The 17,876-nt window shown below is 41.7% G+C and overlaps 1 protein-coding gene across 2 annotated transcripts in view; it reads right to left on the bottom strand.

Moving 5' to 3' along the window:
* PAPSS2 (3'-phosphoadenosine 5'-phosphosulfate synthase 2) overlaps positions 1 to 17,613 on the bottom strand; it is a 79,313-nt gene extending 61,700 nt beyond the window's left edge. Inside the window, exon 1 of one of the 2 annotated variants that reach the window (XM_082339474.1) lies at positions 17,374 to 17,613. Coding sequence is in view for 1 of the 2 variants with exons in the window: in XM_082339475.1 (XP_082195601.1) it covers positions 17,374 to 17,403 (30 nt within the window). In the remaining variant the exon portion in view is untranslated. The remainder of the gene's footprint in view (positions 1 to 17,373) is intronic. The other variant, XM_082339475.1, reaches the window with a different exon arrangement.
* Between the last annotated feature and the right edge of the window lie 263 nt (positions 17,614 to 17,876).

Below are 17,876 nucleotides of genomic sequence, written 5' to 3'. Positions count from 1 at the left end.
ACTTCTCTGAATTAGAAATCTTCCCCTAGGTTGTTGTTTGTCTTTTGATTTGATTTTAATTTTTTTAAAAATTTTGGCAGGTAATTTAAAAATTTGTGTATTTGTATGTGTGTGTGGTATCTGAATTTGTGTCACACTTAGAAAGGTCTTCTCAGCTGTGAGATCATAAAAGGTCCATATTTTTTTCTCGTAGTTTTATGGGGTTTTTTTTAATTGCTTAAATCTTTGCTCCATCAAATCTTTTCTTTTCAAAATTAATTATTAAAATATACATTAAAATGCTTATCTATATTCATAAGGCTAAGCATAGCTTAAAAAAAAAGAGATTGTTTTCTCAACTCTGTGATCACATTTTTTTAATGTTCATCCTTTGGCAGGTACAGATCTAGAATCGTCCCTAGACATAAAGTGGTTCAAAGTACAATCCACATGCATGCATATAATATAAACCTTATATATTATGTAGATAATGTTGTTATCCTATAAAAAGATAGCAGATAGTTCTCCAGTAATAACTTGATAAAGGGATTCTACTCTACAAAATTTCAAAATTATATTGCCTGCAAAAATGAAGATGATCTAGAAGAGAAACACAGAGCTTCCTTGGGGAGGCAATTTACTTGACAGTTCTCGGTGCTGATTCTATACAGGACTGGTGAGAGGGCTTAGTGCAGAATTCCCTTTTCTTCTTGTTCTTCTCTAGAGGACAAGCCATTTAGTGTGTCATTTTTGTATCAGATTTTTTTTTTTTTTTAAAGAAGGCATTGGGTCTTTTTTTTTGGTTGTGTTGGGTCTTCGTTGCTGTGTGCGGGCTTTCTCTAGTTGCGGCAAGCGGGGGCTACGCTTCGTTGTGGTGTGCGGGCTTCTCATTGCGGTGGCTTCTCTTATTGGGGAGCACGAGCTCTAGGCGCGTGGGATTCAGTAGTTGTGGCTCACAGGCTCTAGAGCACAGGCTCAATACTTATGGCACACAGGCGGCTTAGTTGCTCCAAGGCATGTGGGATCTTCCCAGGCCAGGGCTCGAACCCGTGTCCCCTGCACCGGCAGGCGGATTCTAAACCACTGCGCCACCAGGGAAGTCCACTGTGTCATATTTGATTCCAAGGTGTTCTGACCTGCTGTAGGTGAAATTTATTTTCTGTCTTGATAGTTTTATAGGAGAACTATAGGAAAAGGAAAATAAATTTTAATTCTTTTAGGTTTAATATATATGGACACATTGCTTTCAAAATACCTGTAACCAAATTCACTTCAAAATGAGACAGAAGGGGGACTTCCCTGGTGGCGCAGTGGTTAAGACTCCACACTCCCAATGCAAGGGGCCCGGGTTCGATCCCTGGTCAGGGAACTAGATCCCACATGCACGCCGCAACTAAAAGTTCACATGCTGCAACTAAGGAGGCTGCCTGCCACAACTAAGACCCGGCGCAACCAAATTAATTAATTAATTAATTAACAAAAAAAGGGAGAGAAGGAGAAAGAAACAAAAAGAAAGCTGCTGTCCTAAAGAAACCAACTGTAGATCAGAAAACTTGCCATTAATTTAAGAACTGCCATTATTAGCAGGGGGAGAGATAAATTAGAAGTTTGGGTTAAAATATACACACTACCATGTATAAAATAGATAACCAACAAGGACCTACTGTATAGCACAGGAAACTATACTCAGTATTTTGAAATAACCTATATGGGAAAAGAATCTGAAAAATATATATATATATATTATACCTGAAATCTGTACACTTGAAATTAATACAACATTGTAAATCAATTATACTGCAATAAAAAATAAATTAGAAGAAAAAGAATTGCATTAGCTTGAGTCATCTAATCTTTTTAAGTCAAATATCTATATTAAATCTGTTTTTTCCTTTCATTTACTACATTAAGAATGAATAATCTCTATGAAGATAAGTACCATATAAGGCAATGCATTATTAATTTTTAAACCCAATGAGATAAATAAAGTTGATCAAAATCCATGATCAGACAAAACAAGGCAAGAGGTTTATTAGCTTGGGTGGGAAAGGCAGATGGTTATAAATTAATTTGATTCATTCTTAGTAAATTCAGATGATAAGTATGAAATATATAAACGGACAGCATTTCTGCCCATGAGGTACTTATATATTTTTCCTAGAAATGTTAGAGTTACACTGACAAATCACAATGGAAAGGCAGGCTGATTTTTGGAGAGTTCTTCCAATGTGGGTCTTTAATATTCAAGGCCATCAAATGTGGCAAGGGAATCTTTTTAGATTTATTCCCGTTGGAACGTGCCAGGTTCAACAGTAAGATCTGGAGACTTACATTATCAAGAATCACAAGCTACTTACAAAAACAAGCCACTCTCTTAATTGTGATTTAGGAATGGGGCAAATTTCCAGGGATAAGTTGTCACCACAGCCAGGAACAACTGACTAAGAAAGAATGATCTCCAGGTTTTTCCAGAAAGCTGTCTGTTCATTAGGTAATGTTAAAATAGGACAAGGGTGGCAAGCTTTTAAACATTCCAGCTGTAATATTTAATTTTAAATATTCTGTGAGGAATGCAGCCATCCCAGAAGTCTGCGTTAGCTGGTAAATGGCCTAGCGTTTTTGAAAAAAAAAATCTGAAAAGAGCAAATAGCATTCTGAAGTAGAGAAAACCCATTTGTTACTAGCTAGCTGGAGGTCCTCAGGCATGTCACAATGCCCCACATTTGTACAGGGAAGGAATTAAGCTAGGCAGTGGTTCTCAAGGCAGGCAGAACCGAGGAACCTCTTACCCAGCTTTTAAAGAACCCCACACAGACCAATTCAATCAGATTCTTGGGAGTGGTGTCCAGGCATCAATATTTTGTAAAGTGTAGCAGGGTTGAGAAACACCAGACTAGATAATCGCTAAGGTCCCACCCATATCTCAATAAATGAAGGGGAGAATTCAGAATACTGGCACAAGAAATGGAACTCAAAAAAACATAAAAGCCGTCCAAGTGTAAAGCAAATCCTAACCAGGGGTGTACAACACACAAATATCAGCAGAGAATGATATTCTCACATGAACTGTGGCTCCATGAACAAAAAAATATGCTTGATTAGTAAAGACAACATCAATAAAAACATTCAAGGCACAGAACATGAAAGGTATTATGTCATTAACATCTGGTGGTACTGGTACTTTTTATCCAATTCCAAATTTATGACATACATACATATCAAGCTCTGACCATTCAAAGACTCAAAGCTCTTTTCAATAGAAATTAAAAATCAAACAGTGTGAAGTGGTAGGTTTTTAATTTCTCACTGAAAAACATCAAGAGTTGATATGGCAAAAGCCAAGAGATTACTTTATGAAGACATGTGCATTCCTTGCTTTTTGGATGAAAGAGATAATGCTAAATGATAACAGCCAGAATCAATACTATGACTAAGATTATGACTAAGCACCGTAGGTTGATTCTTAGAAGTGATTCATTCGAACTGGGCCTCAGAAAATAAAACAAAATAAAAACCCTCCCTCATGTGACCTTCTATCTTGGATTTTAGCCAATAGGGCCTGAGTTCTTAAACTGCATATTAGACATGGGCCTTGTCTGGGCATCTGTGAACCCTCTGGAACTGCCTGTAAAAACTGTGTGTGTGGGCCTGCGTGGGTGTACCCATGCACAGAGCTTTCTTAACCTTTTTTGAGTCAAGAACTCCTTTGGTAGCCTATGGACCCCTTCTCAGAAAAACGTTTTTAAATGCATAAAATAAAACACAAAGGACTGCAAAGAAAAAAAAATGAATTAGTTATCAAAATGGTTTTTTAAAATTACAGGACAGTAATAAATGTCCTTCTTTATCAGCATATTAAATAACAAGATCCTGATGTTTAGGTAGACGGCTATAGTAATCATCTTAATTTCGAAGTAATAAAGAACACAGTTATTTTCATGACATCAGCAATATCGGCAACAACTTACATGATATGAAAATATCTCTAACTTCTATTGCTGATATAATCACAGGTACTGTTAATACTGCTATGATTTGTTGTCTGTGATCATCATTGAAGGAAGCGAGACTTTTCTATTATAGGTTATGAAAATAATTTCCCCATCCAAGTTCACAACCCTCCTAAATCCTCTGGACTCCAGATGAAGAACTTCTGATCTATATCTTTATCCACCTTGAGGGGGTTTGATGATAAGTCTCCAGCAAGGATAGAACATTAGACCACAAAGCACTTAATAAGCATTGCAAGGATTGGTTTCCATAAGGTCCTGCAGACACAGAGCCCTGGAAAGTCACAAAACAGTAGGGAAAAGGTGAAGGGCTCTCTGAGGTGGGACCGTAAGGAATGCTCTGTGAGTTTCTGGAGCTAAAGTTCAAATGCATCTTATTTTTAATTTAATATATGTTTTAATGTTCTGCATAGTTCCTAAAACATGTACAGTGACTTACAGGATCCATAAAGCACAGCAAAAGCTCACTTCTGAGTGGATGAGAAAAAGAAAAAACAACATAAGGGGCATAAAGTGAAATGATACCAAGCACGAAGCTGGTGCAAAAATAGAAAGTGAGCCACAAATTTGCTTCCGAGCTTTCTGGCAAAAATAAAGCTGCACAGTCACAGAATGCACAGTTTCCAAAGGATTACACACACACACACACACACACACACACACACACACACACACACATCCTCAGAAAAAATACAGCCTTTCTGGTACTAAGACTGAAGAGGTATTTCTCCCATGGATCTTTATAAAGAGAATATCATGCGTTGTAATTAATGAACAATATCTTCAATAATATCATTAAAAGAGACATAACAATGAGTTCCCTAGAACTTTTTAAAAAATAATGTTTTTTTAAAACAAAACAATGGCAATACACCAAACACAATTCAATTGGGGGCTCATGAAGTAGAGCTGGGTACTCAGCTTTCTGAAGTCAGATGTGAGTGATGTGCTGACAGGCCATTGACCTAAGTCAGTCGGAACTGAACACTGGCCCCCCATTGTCAAAAGCAGGAGGTGGCGCACTTTTCTTAAAGAGGCGGATAATAAATATTTTCAGCTTTATAGGCCATACAGTCTATTGCAAATACTCATCTCTGCAGTGAAAGCAGCCACAACATGTAAATAAATGGGCATCACTGTGTTCTAATAAGCTTTATTTATGGACACTGAAATTTGAATTTCATACACTTTTCACATGTTGTGAGATATAATTCTTCCTTTGATTTTTCACCCAACCATTTAAAAACCATTCTTAGCTTACAGGTTATACCAAAACAGGGTGGGGGCTGGATTTGGCCACAGGACATAATTTCTTAACTGCTGGTCTACAGGATCAAGTTTTCTCCAGATAGCTCCTTGACTCTTGTATCCTTCTCTTTCCTCAAGCCTCTGTCTAAATCAGCTTTTTAAGGTAATAACTGCTTCTATACTTTATATGCAACTATACACAGATCCAAGAAGGGTGCTATCATGGAGACAGACATGGCTTCAGAATTCGTATGTCCCATGGAAATATGAAGGTAATCCAGCATGAATTAGCAGCAAAGAAATGGTTTAGTTTCCAGTCTCCTCATTAAAATAAACACACAGGGGGCTTCCCTTCCCTGGTGGCGCAGTGGTTGAGAATCTGCCTGCCAATGCAGGGGACACGGGCTCGAGCCCTGGTCTGGGAAGATCCCACATGCCGTGGAGCAACTAGGCCCGTGAGCCACAACTACTGAGCCTGCGCGACTGGAGCCTGTGCTCCGCAACAAGAGAGGCCGCGATAGTGAGAGGCCCGCGCACCGCGATGAAGAGTGGCCCCCGCTTGCCACAACTAGAGAAAGCCCTCGCACAGAAACGAAGACCCAACACAGCCATAAAATAAATAAAAATAAATAAATTTTAAAAATAAATTAAAAAAATAAACATACAGACACAACACCAAAAAAATGGTAATAAAATTTGAATACACAACCTTCTCTATTTCAAGGATCACGTGCTATTTTTTTAGAAGCATATAAAAAAGTGGGTATAATTAGCTGAATCACTTAATTCATGTATTGTAGTGTTTACAGCACTAGATGTCCCAATGAAAATGAGGCCATATGGTGTTTCACAGCACACAATTAACTTGGTACAATCCCAATAAGAAAGCCTTCATTCCAAATATCATTCAGGTGTCCCTGAGCTTCTGTCTGCTTGGAGACAAAACAAAGAACTAGGCCACTGAACTTGGCAAACTTGGGTTGTCTCTACTATTATATGGGCTCACCAGAAGGCGTAGGGAATTTATGCTATCTCTTTATTTTAGTAAAGATTTGTAATCCTTATACCCACCCATTCTAGAGAGCGGCTAGGATAATTAATAAGAATTTATGAATAAGCCTTGATGAGTATGATGAAAGAAAGGTATTAATGCATACCCAGAGGAACCCTGCTATAATTCAGGGAGGGGGCAATTGCCCTCATGGAAACACAATACACATCAAATCAAGTCTCCTAGAAATGTGTAACTGCCTTCAGAAGATGCTCTAAACCACACAATTATAGTGTTCAGCACAGGTCTTAGCTGCCTTTCTAAACACCAGCCCTGTAAGTGCTCCACTGAAGGCTGTGTTTCATTACCTCTGTGTATTTTCTTCATATTCTTTTGCAATTGGTTCTGTTAATGAGGCTGTGTATATGACACAGGCTCCTTGAACCACGAAAGATTAAAATTCTGTGCTGAGCTGTGGAAATGTCAATGAAACCTCTAGTACATCCAGAGAACAGGCCCATAGCTTGTGGGGCTTTGGGAACTTGTAACTCATGAATGCTTGACTGTGCAGCGCCCACATAATGAACAAGGCCAAGTCTAGAGTTACATGTAAGTCACTGCAATTACTTCTAAGGACACTTTTTCTTGGGTATATGCATTCACCCACTAGAACACTGAAGCTTTGTATTATTAAGGTGAAATGTTGGGTTCGATTCCAAACACTACCGTTCCTAAAATTGGCCGCAAAGCGTCATCCAAACTAACATTTATTGCCTTTTAATGGCATTTGCTCAAATCCACATCTTCTAAAGATTATAATCAACATTCCAAAAAGCACCTGAGGAAAATCCCTTTCAAAGCGACCACTTAATCTTTTCAGTTTCTTCACTGCGTTAATCTGCATCCACAAAGTTTAAATGTATGTTTCAGTCATCAGAATAATCTTCATTTTGACAGTTGTAGTATCCATGACATCTATTACATTAACGAATGAAAAAAAAAAAAGAATCATTGAAAACATGGCGTTCGAATTTAGGAGGGAGTCAGCTCTGCCACTCACACTTATGCATCCTAAGGCGAGTTATTTAATCTCAATAAGCCTTACTGTTCTCAACTATAAAATGTGGATAAGAACATCAACTACTCCATGGGTTACTGTGAGGAGGAGATGAGTTACTGTATGGGAAGTCCCCGAATAAATGCTTGTTCCCTTCCCCTATCTAAGGAACTCAACTGGATCAACAAGGTACCTTCCTCAACCTTGAGGGAGACTCTTAACCTAATCAAGAATGAACATCACAATGTGATGTTTAAAGGACTTATTAAACCCGAGCCTCAACACTGAGAAGAAAATGAGAGAAGCCAGGTGTTTATGATGACCCAGATTCTTCCATTCACTGAATGGCTAACTAAGCAGAGGCAACACATCCTTTTAACAGAATTTTGTACCCAAGGTGTCTCACACTGTGAAAGCATGGATTCTGTGATTTAATTTCTCTACTGTCACTACTACTCCCTTCATTTAAATAAGGTAACCTCTCTATGAAAGGACTTCGATCTCAGGCCCTACAATTACACGCAGCCAACGCCGCTCTTCTCCCCTTGAGCGTGGGCTCTGGCCTTTTACACAGTGGTCTCCTGGGAATCAGAATCCAGGTCTTCCTAGTGGCTGTCAATGAGGCTATGGCCAAGGATTGCTGAAAACTTAGACTTTCCCGACCTATGATGACAGAATGAGACAAACTCCCCAAATGTTTCTTCCAAACGTCATGGAAAGCGCCAAATTTCCAGGCACTCCTCATTGGTCCCCAGTGGTCCCCAGTGAAATGGAAGCATTATCTGGTTGCCAACATCCTTAAGCCTTGGCTTCCAGGTAGGTCAAATTTTTATTTTGTGAAAAACACATGGGTGGCCTGGTTTCCTTTTCTCATTGACAAATCACTGTTACAACTTGTCTCAAGTATTAGCAGCTTTAGTGGAAACAAATCATTCTGTTCACATTTGTTGAATACTGACCTAGTGGTAAAACTAGGCAATAAAAACTATTACCCCTACTTGTTGAGTCTGAGCACAAAGAAAATTTATTTTCCAATTATTCACTTTATGTCACCATAAAGAAAGAAACGTGTGTGATGGCAAGGGTAACGTGCATTTGCAAGTGTATGCCACTTACTCTTTATACAAAAGTGCTAGGGAATGTCTCAATAGAATTCTTTATTATTATCTTGAGATATCAGCAGTAGGCAGCTGCCAAAATATTTTACAAATGAAGCAGTAATATATTACTAGTTGCCCAATCCTGCTGTGTTTGCTACTTGGCGTTTGTCTCATTCCCTCCATGAAATAAACAACTTATTAACTACAGAGGAGCTAATAAGATTTTAGCTTCTCCTGTGGGGAACTCTCTAAAGATTTACTTCAGTTAAATGAGTTCCCTCCTGACTATTTGTTCACAAACTTGCTTCAGGAGATGGTGAGGACTAAATGAGTTAATGCACAGGCAGGCTCTGGAAACAGTGCCTGCCACATCAGAAGTTCTCAATGCAGATGGTAAACAAGTCACAACAGAGTGGGAATTTTCTAACAAAACAAGCTCTAAAAATCGAAACTCCTGATAAATATGCGAATCCCATAGTCGGAATTGTAATCTCTATGTTTTATTAGATCTCTTCTTAGTCAAATGGCTAAACACAGTAGATGAATGCAAATTTTTTAATTTTATTTTTTAGTAACTACTCAAAACATTGTTGTATTAATGACACAATGGCCCAAGAGCTGTACTTATTCATATAATTCAGGAAAAGACTCTATTGGAACTCAGCAATTAGGTAGATTTAGTTGGCAGGACCACACAATTATTGTGATCGACTTCATGGTACTTCATGAACTTAGGAAACAATGAAAATGAATGGATTTAGAGATAAAAATGGAAATTCCGAGAACTACAACAAGAACTGAGACCTTAATGTGTAACTGAACTTGCCCCAACTTTTGCCAAATATAGTTTTATCTGTATTGCACACTATGCAATCATTATTATCTTTTTTCTTGTTTTTGATAAAACAAACTGAGAAGGTTTAAGGAAGAGTATGTGAGGTTGGGGAGTTTGGGGGTGGGGTATGAGTTGAATTTTCTGAAGAGAAACAGACTGGCCCATGAAAAATATTTCAAAATGGTAAAGTTACATTTTTCAAACACTGCTCTCCGGTGCGTGTTTTCTATCTCCAGAATACCAAAACAAGATGCTAAAGCTAAATCGAAGTGTAACTGTGGGGCTTCCCTGGTAGCGCAGTGGTTAAGAATCCGCCTGCCAATGCAGTGGACACGGGTGCGAGCCCTGGCCTGGGAAGATCCCACATGCCGCGGAGCAGCTAAACCCGTGCGCCACAACTACTGAGCCTGAGCTCTAGAGCCTGCGAGCCACAACTACTGAGCCCACGTGCCACAACTACTGAAGCCTGCGCGCCTGGAGCCCGTGCTCCGCAACAAGAGAAGCCATGACAATGAGGAGCCCGCGCACCGCAACGAAGAGTAGCCCCCGCTCGCCGCAACTAGAGAAAGCCTGCGCACAGCAATGAAGACCTAGCACAGCCAAAAATAAATAAATAAATAAATTTATAAAAAAAAAAAGTGTAACTGTGACTCTCTGATAACCAACTTGGGAATGTTGTGTTTTTTTTTTAAATTTATGGAAACTATTTCCCAGTATGTAAAAGAAAAAACAAAGCTATAGAAAATGGGTAGGGCCTCTTTCAAAGGGCACACAATAAAAAGAAAAGTGCTAGGCCTGTAGTTAGGTGCTCAGAGTTCCAGCTCAGTGGTGGTTATCACCAACCAGCTGGCCAGGAAGATGGTCGTGGGCCTTAGCAAAGCTCTGAAATACTGTGTAACAACTTGAACGGCTTGAACATGCGTTCTTAATTTTCCTTCCAGAAGTAAAGTGCTAGGGTTCTTCAAAAAATACATTTTTAAAGTAGGAACAGCCTGAATAAAAAGTAAATAATTTAAATTTCTAATTTAGGAGAAAAAAAAAGGGATTTTAAAAAATGTATGAAAAATCAGTTGGAAATTTTATTGCTTTTGGCCCAAGGCCACTGTAATACTGACTGGGCAGAAGGTTGAAAGAATATACAAGTTGTGGGTGGGGTGTTGCAGTTAGAAACAGTAAACGCTATGTTCTGAATAGTTTAAAGACAGTGTTTGAATGGCCTAAAAAACTATAATTAAAGAACATAAGGCTGGGGACTTCCCTGGTGGCGCAGTGGTTAAGAATCCGCCTGCCAATGCAGGGGACATGGGTTCGAGCCCTGGTCCGGGAAGATCCCACATGCCGCAGAGCAACTAAGCCTGTGCGCCACAACTACTGAGCCTGCACTCTAGAGCCCGCGTGCCACAGCTACTGAGCCCGCGTGCCACAACTACTGAAGCCCGCGTGCCTAGAGCCCATGCTCCACAACAAGAGAAGCCACCACAATGAGAAGCCCGCGCACTGCAACGAAGAGTAGCCCCCGCTCACCGCAACTAGAGAAAGCCCGCACGCAGCAACGAAGACCCAATGCAGCCAAACATAAATAAATAAGTAAATTTAAAAAAAACAAGAATATAAGGGTTTGGTAGCTCTAGTAAACTATGGAAACGAAAGGTCCTGGTTGGGTCATTCAAAAAATATTTGTTGAGAGAATGAAGTGAACAAATACGTAAGTGAGGATCTGACACGAACTAAAAAAGGAAAAGTTTTTAGAGCTCTTAAAGGAAAACAAAATAATATACAATGGAATCACAGCAGAGGATGAAAAAGTTAATTCAGGTTTTTAACAGTAGGAAATATATAAAAATAAAAATCATCACCAACATCTTAGTAGCCTATTTTGCTAAAAGTTGAGAAAGCATGAATAATCCACAAATAAATGATTGGGGAGGGTATAGATGAATGAAGTAATGGGGATAAAATCTCAGACTACACTGTAGGTGGTTTAAGTCTCCAAGCAAAGTCTGCAAATAATTTTTCAAGCCCACACTCAGCACGCTTTAAAAAGGAAAAAAAAGTAATGGTAATATTAGACTGGACATAGATGCTTGGTGGATAAAAATCCATATTTTTATAACAAACCATATAACGATGTTAACTAGATATTTAAAGCAAATATTAACCTAGCATAGAAATGATCACTTTTAATGATGTAGCATTTGATGTATTTATGTAACTGTTTTAGAAAAGCTTGATAACAGGTCACATTTTTTTTTGCCAAAATTTAATATTTGGTGCTAAACAGATATTAGATTGAGCTTGCCATGTTTATGCTGCACACATGTTTTCACAATACCAGTAATAGCAAAATCAGCTTCAGGAGTAAATGTGAAATACAGAAAGAGCTGCTGATTAGATTTTAAAGGAAGTCACACCAGCCAACCGATGAAAGTCACTTTACACACCATGTGTTATCAGAGGCAAGTTAGATTTTAAGTTTTAATACAACGGCTCTTTTGCAGAGAGAAAAAAAATATTTCCATCTTGTGTGCCAACTTATTCTAAACTGAAAAAAAATTATTTGGCGATCAAAAGGCAGGAAAGAGGATCAATAAGACCACATTTGTCACGAATCCAATGTTAATGTTAATTAACCTTTCTGAAAAAGTTCTGTTTAATATTTACTAGAAGCAAAGGGAGCTTAGCTGCCAGTGGGAGTCTGAGAAGGGGAGTGGTGTTCTGGGCCTGGTGCTGGGCTTGGGGTGAGAGGAGCCAAATGGCTTTGGGGACTCTGAAAGCAGGGGGCACTGGGTGTGCTGTTGATCCTCAACAGATCCCAAGGGAGAGGAAGCAGGGACAGACTCCAGCAGCCCCTCGAGCCCCTCAGAGTCCCAGCATGGTCACACCAGAGCAGAAGCACAGTTCCCACCCTTCTGGGAGTAGGGGGGCAACGTCAAAGATCTTAGACAGACCAGCCGAATTTCCCCCCGAGTTGTGCTGGAGCAGCACAGTGACCTCAGTGTACCCACGAGAGCATGGGAGAAGCAAGGAAAGGTGCTGACACTGAAGGAGCCTTCAGACAGGAATGCACTTGAACTGGACCAACACTAGGATGAGACAGGACAACGCACATCTCTACGGATGCCCGTAAGGCAGAGGCCGCAAGACAAGGTGAGCACTGCTCACCTCCCCCCACCCCCACCAGCCCAGACCTTAGCACTCTGTAGGGAAAAAGGGATTAAAATAAATATTTCTGACTAGCAATCTGACTTAAGTTTACTTGTTCTTAAAGTACTCCTTTTGTAAGAATGTTATAGGTATAATAAGGGAAAGGTATGATATGAAAGGTTAATGATCCACAGGAATCAAGAAAAGGCAGAGATTTTTTGCTTCCAGCAATGATGGTCTAGGTTATACAGTCCAATCCTTCATAAAAACAAATTTAAAGTGCAGGCTATAATATACAATAACCTAATTAGAAACATCAAATACCCGAGAAGGTAGTAAGGAACTACCAGGCCAAAATGTGCGGGAAAGCAAGAACCTAAGAGGTAAGCAAGCAGGGAGGCACTTTTGCCCTGATAGGGGCAGATATGCACGGATTTTGACAGCCTCACAGGGGAGGTGAAACAGAAATCGAAGCCTAGAACGTAGCCTAGTGGGGAGAATACAAAGGCTTTTGTCTACACTAAGCTGAGTTTCCCAAGAGTCAACACCTAAAAATAAGAGTGAACCAGAATTAACCCACTTCCCACTCCAAAAAACTGCAGGGACAATGGCCTTGACATGGAAAGTGTACATAAGGAGGCACAGGGGGGCAGTCCATGAGGACTTGTACTCACCAGCTGGTCCCTGTGTGCAAAACTGCAGCTCCAATTCACATCACCTGGGTGGTCTAAAAATTTTTAAGTGGTAAGTTTAGGTCAAAGTGGTGCCAGACTAGTAGTGCCACCAGGCACCTGGCAGAAACAAAAGCAAATCCTCCAGGGGGTTGGCGGGGTAGGGGGAAGGCCATTCATCCTAAGCCTCAAAGAATCCCTACAGGTAATTTTTCAGTGGTAATGATGAATATCCAGGCAAAAATAAGCAAGCACACAAGAGCAGACAGGTAAGAGGGGAGTGGGGGAAATCTAAGCAAAGTAGAGATGCTAAAAACAAATTCATTCACTAATGAATTCTGCAGCCTTTTACGCAAAAAGTATTTATGGAGCACCTACTCAGTGCCAGGCTCTATGCAAAGTTGCTGGGGATAGGTGCCATTTCACCTGTCAGATGAGCAAATCACCTAAGGGATGAAAGGTTAGTTGAAATGCCATTATATTTATGTTTATTTACTTTTAGTTTCTGTGTTTTCCAGAGACTTCCAAACACAAAGATGAGTGCCCATTACTATTTAGTGACAGGTTTTGAAATAAACAGTAATCTCCTAGGACTGAAATTGACATCACTGATTCCTTTCTCAGACTCTCATTCCCTAAAGGTTCCATGTTTGAGTTCAGCCTAATTATCCCCTAAGCAAACCAGAGAGCCACATGCATTAACAGGAAGACAAAGTGCTGAAAGATAAAGATAACTATCTCAGAGATAAAAAACTCAGAGTTAATGATATTTATCTTTAAGGTAAAAGTGCAAAGAGATGATCATGGAAAAACAGCATGAATCAGACAACATTAATTTTAAGATGGATCTGGAAACAGTTGAAGGCACAGGAAGGGTGAAGAAAAATTAGTCTAAAATTTACTTATATATAGATTGCCTTTCTTGGCCAAGGTTGTTGGCAAAATCTTGCTGATTATTTGGGTTACTCTGGTACATCCACACTAATTATCAACCTTTGTCTTCTATTCAGCTTTTTACAATTAGAATTCAAATCATCACCTCCATCCTTCTGTATTTGTTTGCTTTTATTAAATATTCTTATGGTTGTTGTTTACTGAGCCTTTGGAATGGTCTGACCTGTGCTTTCTTCTGCTTGCTGGGCAAACCAAGAGAGTGTGGTGTAATAAATAACAGTAGCAACTGCATATGGGCCTAGAACTGAGCAAGACAGTTTTTAGGAGTTATTTACTCCTCACAACAGGTGTAAGGGGTAAGTCATTACAGACGAGGAAATTTATGGGCCAGAGAAATAGAGGAAGCAGGAGCCGGGGCTTCAAAGTTGGACAAACTTGAGTTTAAATCCTGACCTGCTCCTGGCATTTCTCCTCCCCTAGAGGTGAGGCTCGGTTTTCTGGGGTGAAGCCTGCTGTGAGGATGAAATGAAATACAGCACAGCTTAGGGCCAGGACTCTGGGAAGCACTTGTTTTTCCTTCCTTCCAACGGTTGCTCATCTGGAAATTCATGTCTTGCCTTACACAGCATCTTCAAATAGTTTTAAAAGTAGCTACCTCCAGGAAAATAACAGAATATTGTACAGAGTTTTTAAAATAATAAAAAGGTGGATAATCACTTACATTTAGGGAGAGCTTTAACTTTTCAGTAGCCGTTCACTCCTTTCCAAACACTGGCTTGTTTAACCCTTTGGAAAATATTTTAGTATCTCAGTTGACTTTTTTAGATTGGTTGTCTCCAGGACATAACATTGTCTGTGGGCCTTGAAAAATGCTAATCCAGGACATGATGCAAGAAGAAAGGACCAGGCCTTTGCCTTTCTTTCCAGTCCTCTGGCTGCAGTCTGCCTCCTTCCTTCTCCTGGGATCTATGAGTGTGTCGACGGGATGGGAGGTGGCCAGAGTTGGAAGTAAATCAAGGGTCGGAGGGAGGGCTGTGACACGTAGCTGTCTTTGGTTACCATGGTAAGGATGCCTAACACAGGAGGAATGTGCTACCTTCCCTTATAAAAGAAACTTTCCTTTCTTATTTTTCTCAAGCTTGTGAGAAAATCATCCTACCTTCTCACATTTAAACCAAAACTACCTACTCCTCTAACACTGGTCTGAACTGAATGGCTATATTCATCCAGAGAGTGTGGCTAAAAAAACCCCGGGAAAGATGTATTCACCCCAGTATCCTGGCTGGCACACAGTAGGGGCTCAACAAATATTTGGACTTACTGCAGTACCTGGGGTGTGAATTGACCATCCTCAGTTGACAATAGAGAACATAATGTAATGATTTCTGTGAGTCCCTAAAAAGATCAGCCCAGCCTCACTTCCAGGAAACCTTCCTAGATCAGCAAGACTCACTTCTCAAATAATTGATTAGTTCAGAGGTCACACATGTGGACAGATTTTGTTTTGGCTTGCAAAGTTTCAAAACACATTTTGAGTTAACATTTAAAGCTTGAGAGATTTCATATGCATTTACAGCTGACTTGCTTTACCCAATAGTATCTATCCGCCCCTTTGGGGAACTTGTGCTGGTGCCCTGGATTATAATCATGTTGGCTAAATAAAAGTTCACAAGTCCTGCTAGCTGTTTCAGGTGTTAATTTCATCCTATGCAGAACACACACACACACACACACACACACACACACACACACACACCTCCAAACAAAAAATAGAAGGTTCCAAATGTGTAAACACAAAAAGCAAACCCTCCGGCCCTCAAATTTCTCACTTTCTCTGTCTGTGCGGTTGCCGCGATCAGTGTGTAAAACCCCTGTTTTCAAACCTTTCACTTCACAGGCTCTTGCTGACTGGAGGCATGAAGGGGAAAGACCACCTGTCCCTTCATTACTAATGCTTGACAAAGCAACCCCATTGGGAAGGAATTCTTGATGCAAGCAAGGAGGTAAGAATTAAAACCTCACTGATATAAAAGGCTACTAAGTGCCACAGCAGGTTGTCATTTAGAAGATACCCTTGAGGATTTTACAGAAATTAATAAAATTAAATAGGAATAAAACATAAGTGATTTGCACTTAACAATATTTTCAAATATAATACTGAGAGTCTCTCCACTTTAAAATCGCTCCTATAAAAGGCAACTGGACCCCGACCATTCTGCCTTCTCAAGTTGATGCCGCCTTCCCCCTGAATCTTCCTGCGGGTCCAGTGTGGTTCCCTGAAACCACAGAGCCCCCATTCCCTTCCCCTTGTTGCTGAAGTCCACACTTCTAGCCCCTGCATGGCCCCTCCACTCCCCTTCCCCCATTCATGTTTTTTTCACCTCTTCCGCCGCCTGTCACAAATACACCTCAAAGATATTTCAGTAATAAGTATTATATAATAATAGTAATAAACATTTATTTATTGATCACCTACTATGTGCCAAGCGCAAGTCTAACTGAGAGAGGTCAGCCCATTCCCTAACCACCATAATCATCTGAGGCTTGTGGTGTGGTAGTGAAAAGGTGAGTGCTCAGCAGTCAGACTGCTGGCTGGGATCTGAACAAGGCTTGCAGACCACCCCTGGTGTGGCCCAAATGCTGGCTACAAGGCTGTTTCCGACTCTAAGAGTCTATGATCACTGTTACCATGTTTAAGGATGCAAAATTTATAGGAGCCCCTATCACTAAGTGGGAAAGGAACTTTTCGAGGAACCCTCTATTTCCCACAATGGGGATGGCCCAGATTAATTCTGGATAAAATTGAGCCTCCTCAAAGCAGTCCCCTCATCTCACTCCACCAAGCTGAGGGGCCCCCCATGACTGAACTTGAGGTGCCACCCGATTCCAACAGGGAGCTGAATCAAGCTAGAGTCCTGCCAGTGTAGAAATGCAATTTCCTCCCTTACGTCTAGATGGTCGTAGTTTCCTTTATGAATGTCCGTCATGAAAGTCCAATCCAAGGAGTTTCCGTGGACAAAACCCCAATGACTGTCACTGACGTGTGCCCCGCGACCAAACCTGGCAGGACCGAGTTCCCTCAGCCCGCCACCCGCTGGACCCGCGCGGAGCTCATTCAGAAGAAAAGATGGGTCTGGAAAAGCTCTTGGAGAATTAAGGAAATTTCCCATCTCTGGTCCTTTCTCTTAACTGGGACCCACTCTGCCAGCTCCGGAGGTCTGTCCCGGCCGTGACGACCCCACGGGGCGCAGGTTCCCAGAGGCGCGGGGCGGGAAGGGACTGCCCGGCAAGGGCTCTCCCGGGAGTCCCGGCCGAGCCTCGCCCTCCTGCTTCCCTCCTCCTCCTCTTCCTCCTCCCCGCGCCCCAGCCTCGGCGCCGGGGCTGCTCGCCTCCGAGCGTCCCGGGGTTGGAGCGGAGGAGGAAGGCAGGAGACTCGAAGCCTACCGTCTTCTGTTTCTTGACCCCGGACGACATGCTGGCTGGCTGCGACGGTGCCCGGCGCGCTGGAACTCGGAGCCCAGCTCCTGGGAGCGGAAGCGCTAGGACGCTCGGTGGCGGCGGCAGCGGCTACTGCCGGACTCCCGAGAAGGAGGTATAAAAAGGCTCCACAGACACGTCGCACTTCCCTTGACCAGCCCCCTCCTCCTACTCCTCCTCCCGCCGTGCTCCTCTCCGCCCCGTCGGCTCCGCCAGCAGCGCCCAACCCAGGGGACCCGGCCGCCTCTTGGGCGGGGTCCCGGGCCCGGCCCCCTACGCCCGGGAGCGGCTCTGCTAGCCCGGGCCGGAGGCAGGACCTTGCAGCCGGGGGCTCGGACGGACACGCCCCGCGTGCAGTCGGAGGTTAAGTTCGCTCTCTGCGTTCCCACTCCCGGTGGCTGCCTGAGCTTCCACCACCTCCCACCCCCCGCCTCTCCAAGGAAGGCTTCCTGCCTCTGGGACCTGCTTGA

The sequence above is a fragment of the Balaenoptera borealis genome (assembly GCF_965194805.1).
Source record: "Balaenoptera borealis genome assembly, chromosome: 10".
Classification (NCBI taxonomy): domain Eukaryota; kingdom Metazoa; phylum Chordata; class Mammalia; order Artiodactyla; family Balaenopteridae; genus Balaenoptera; species Balaenoptera borealis.
This window is presented reverse-complemented; position numbering and strand designations above follow the sequence as displayed.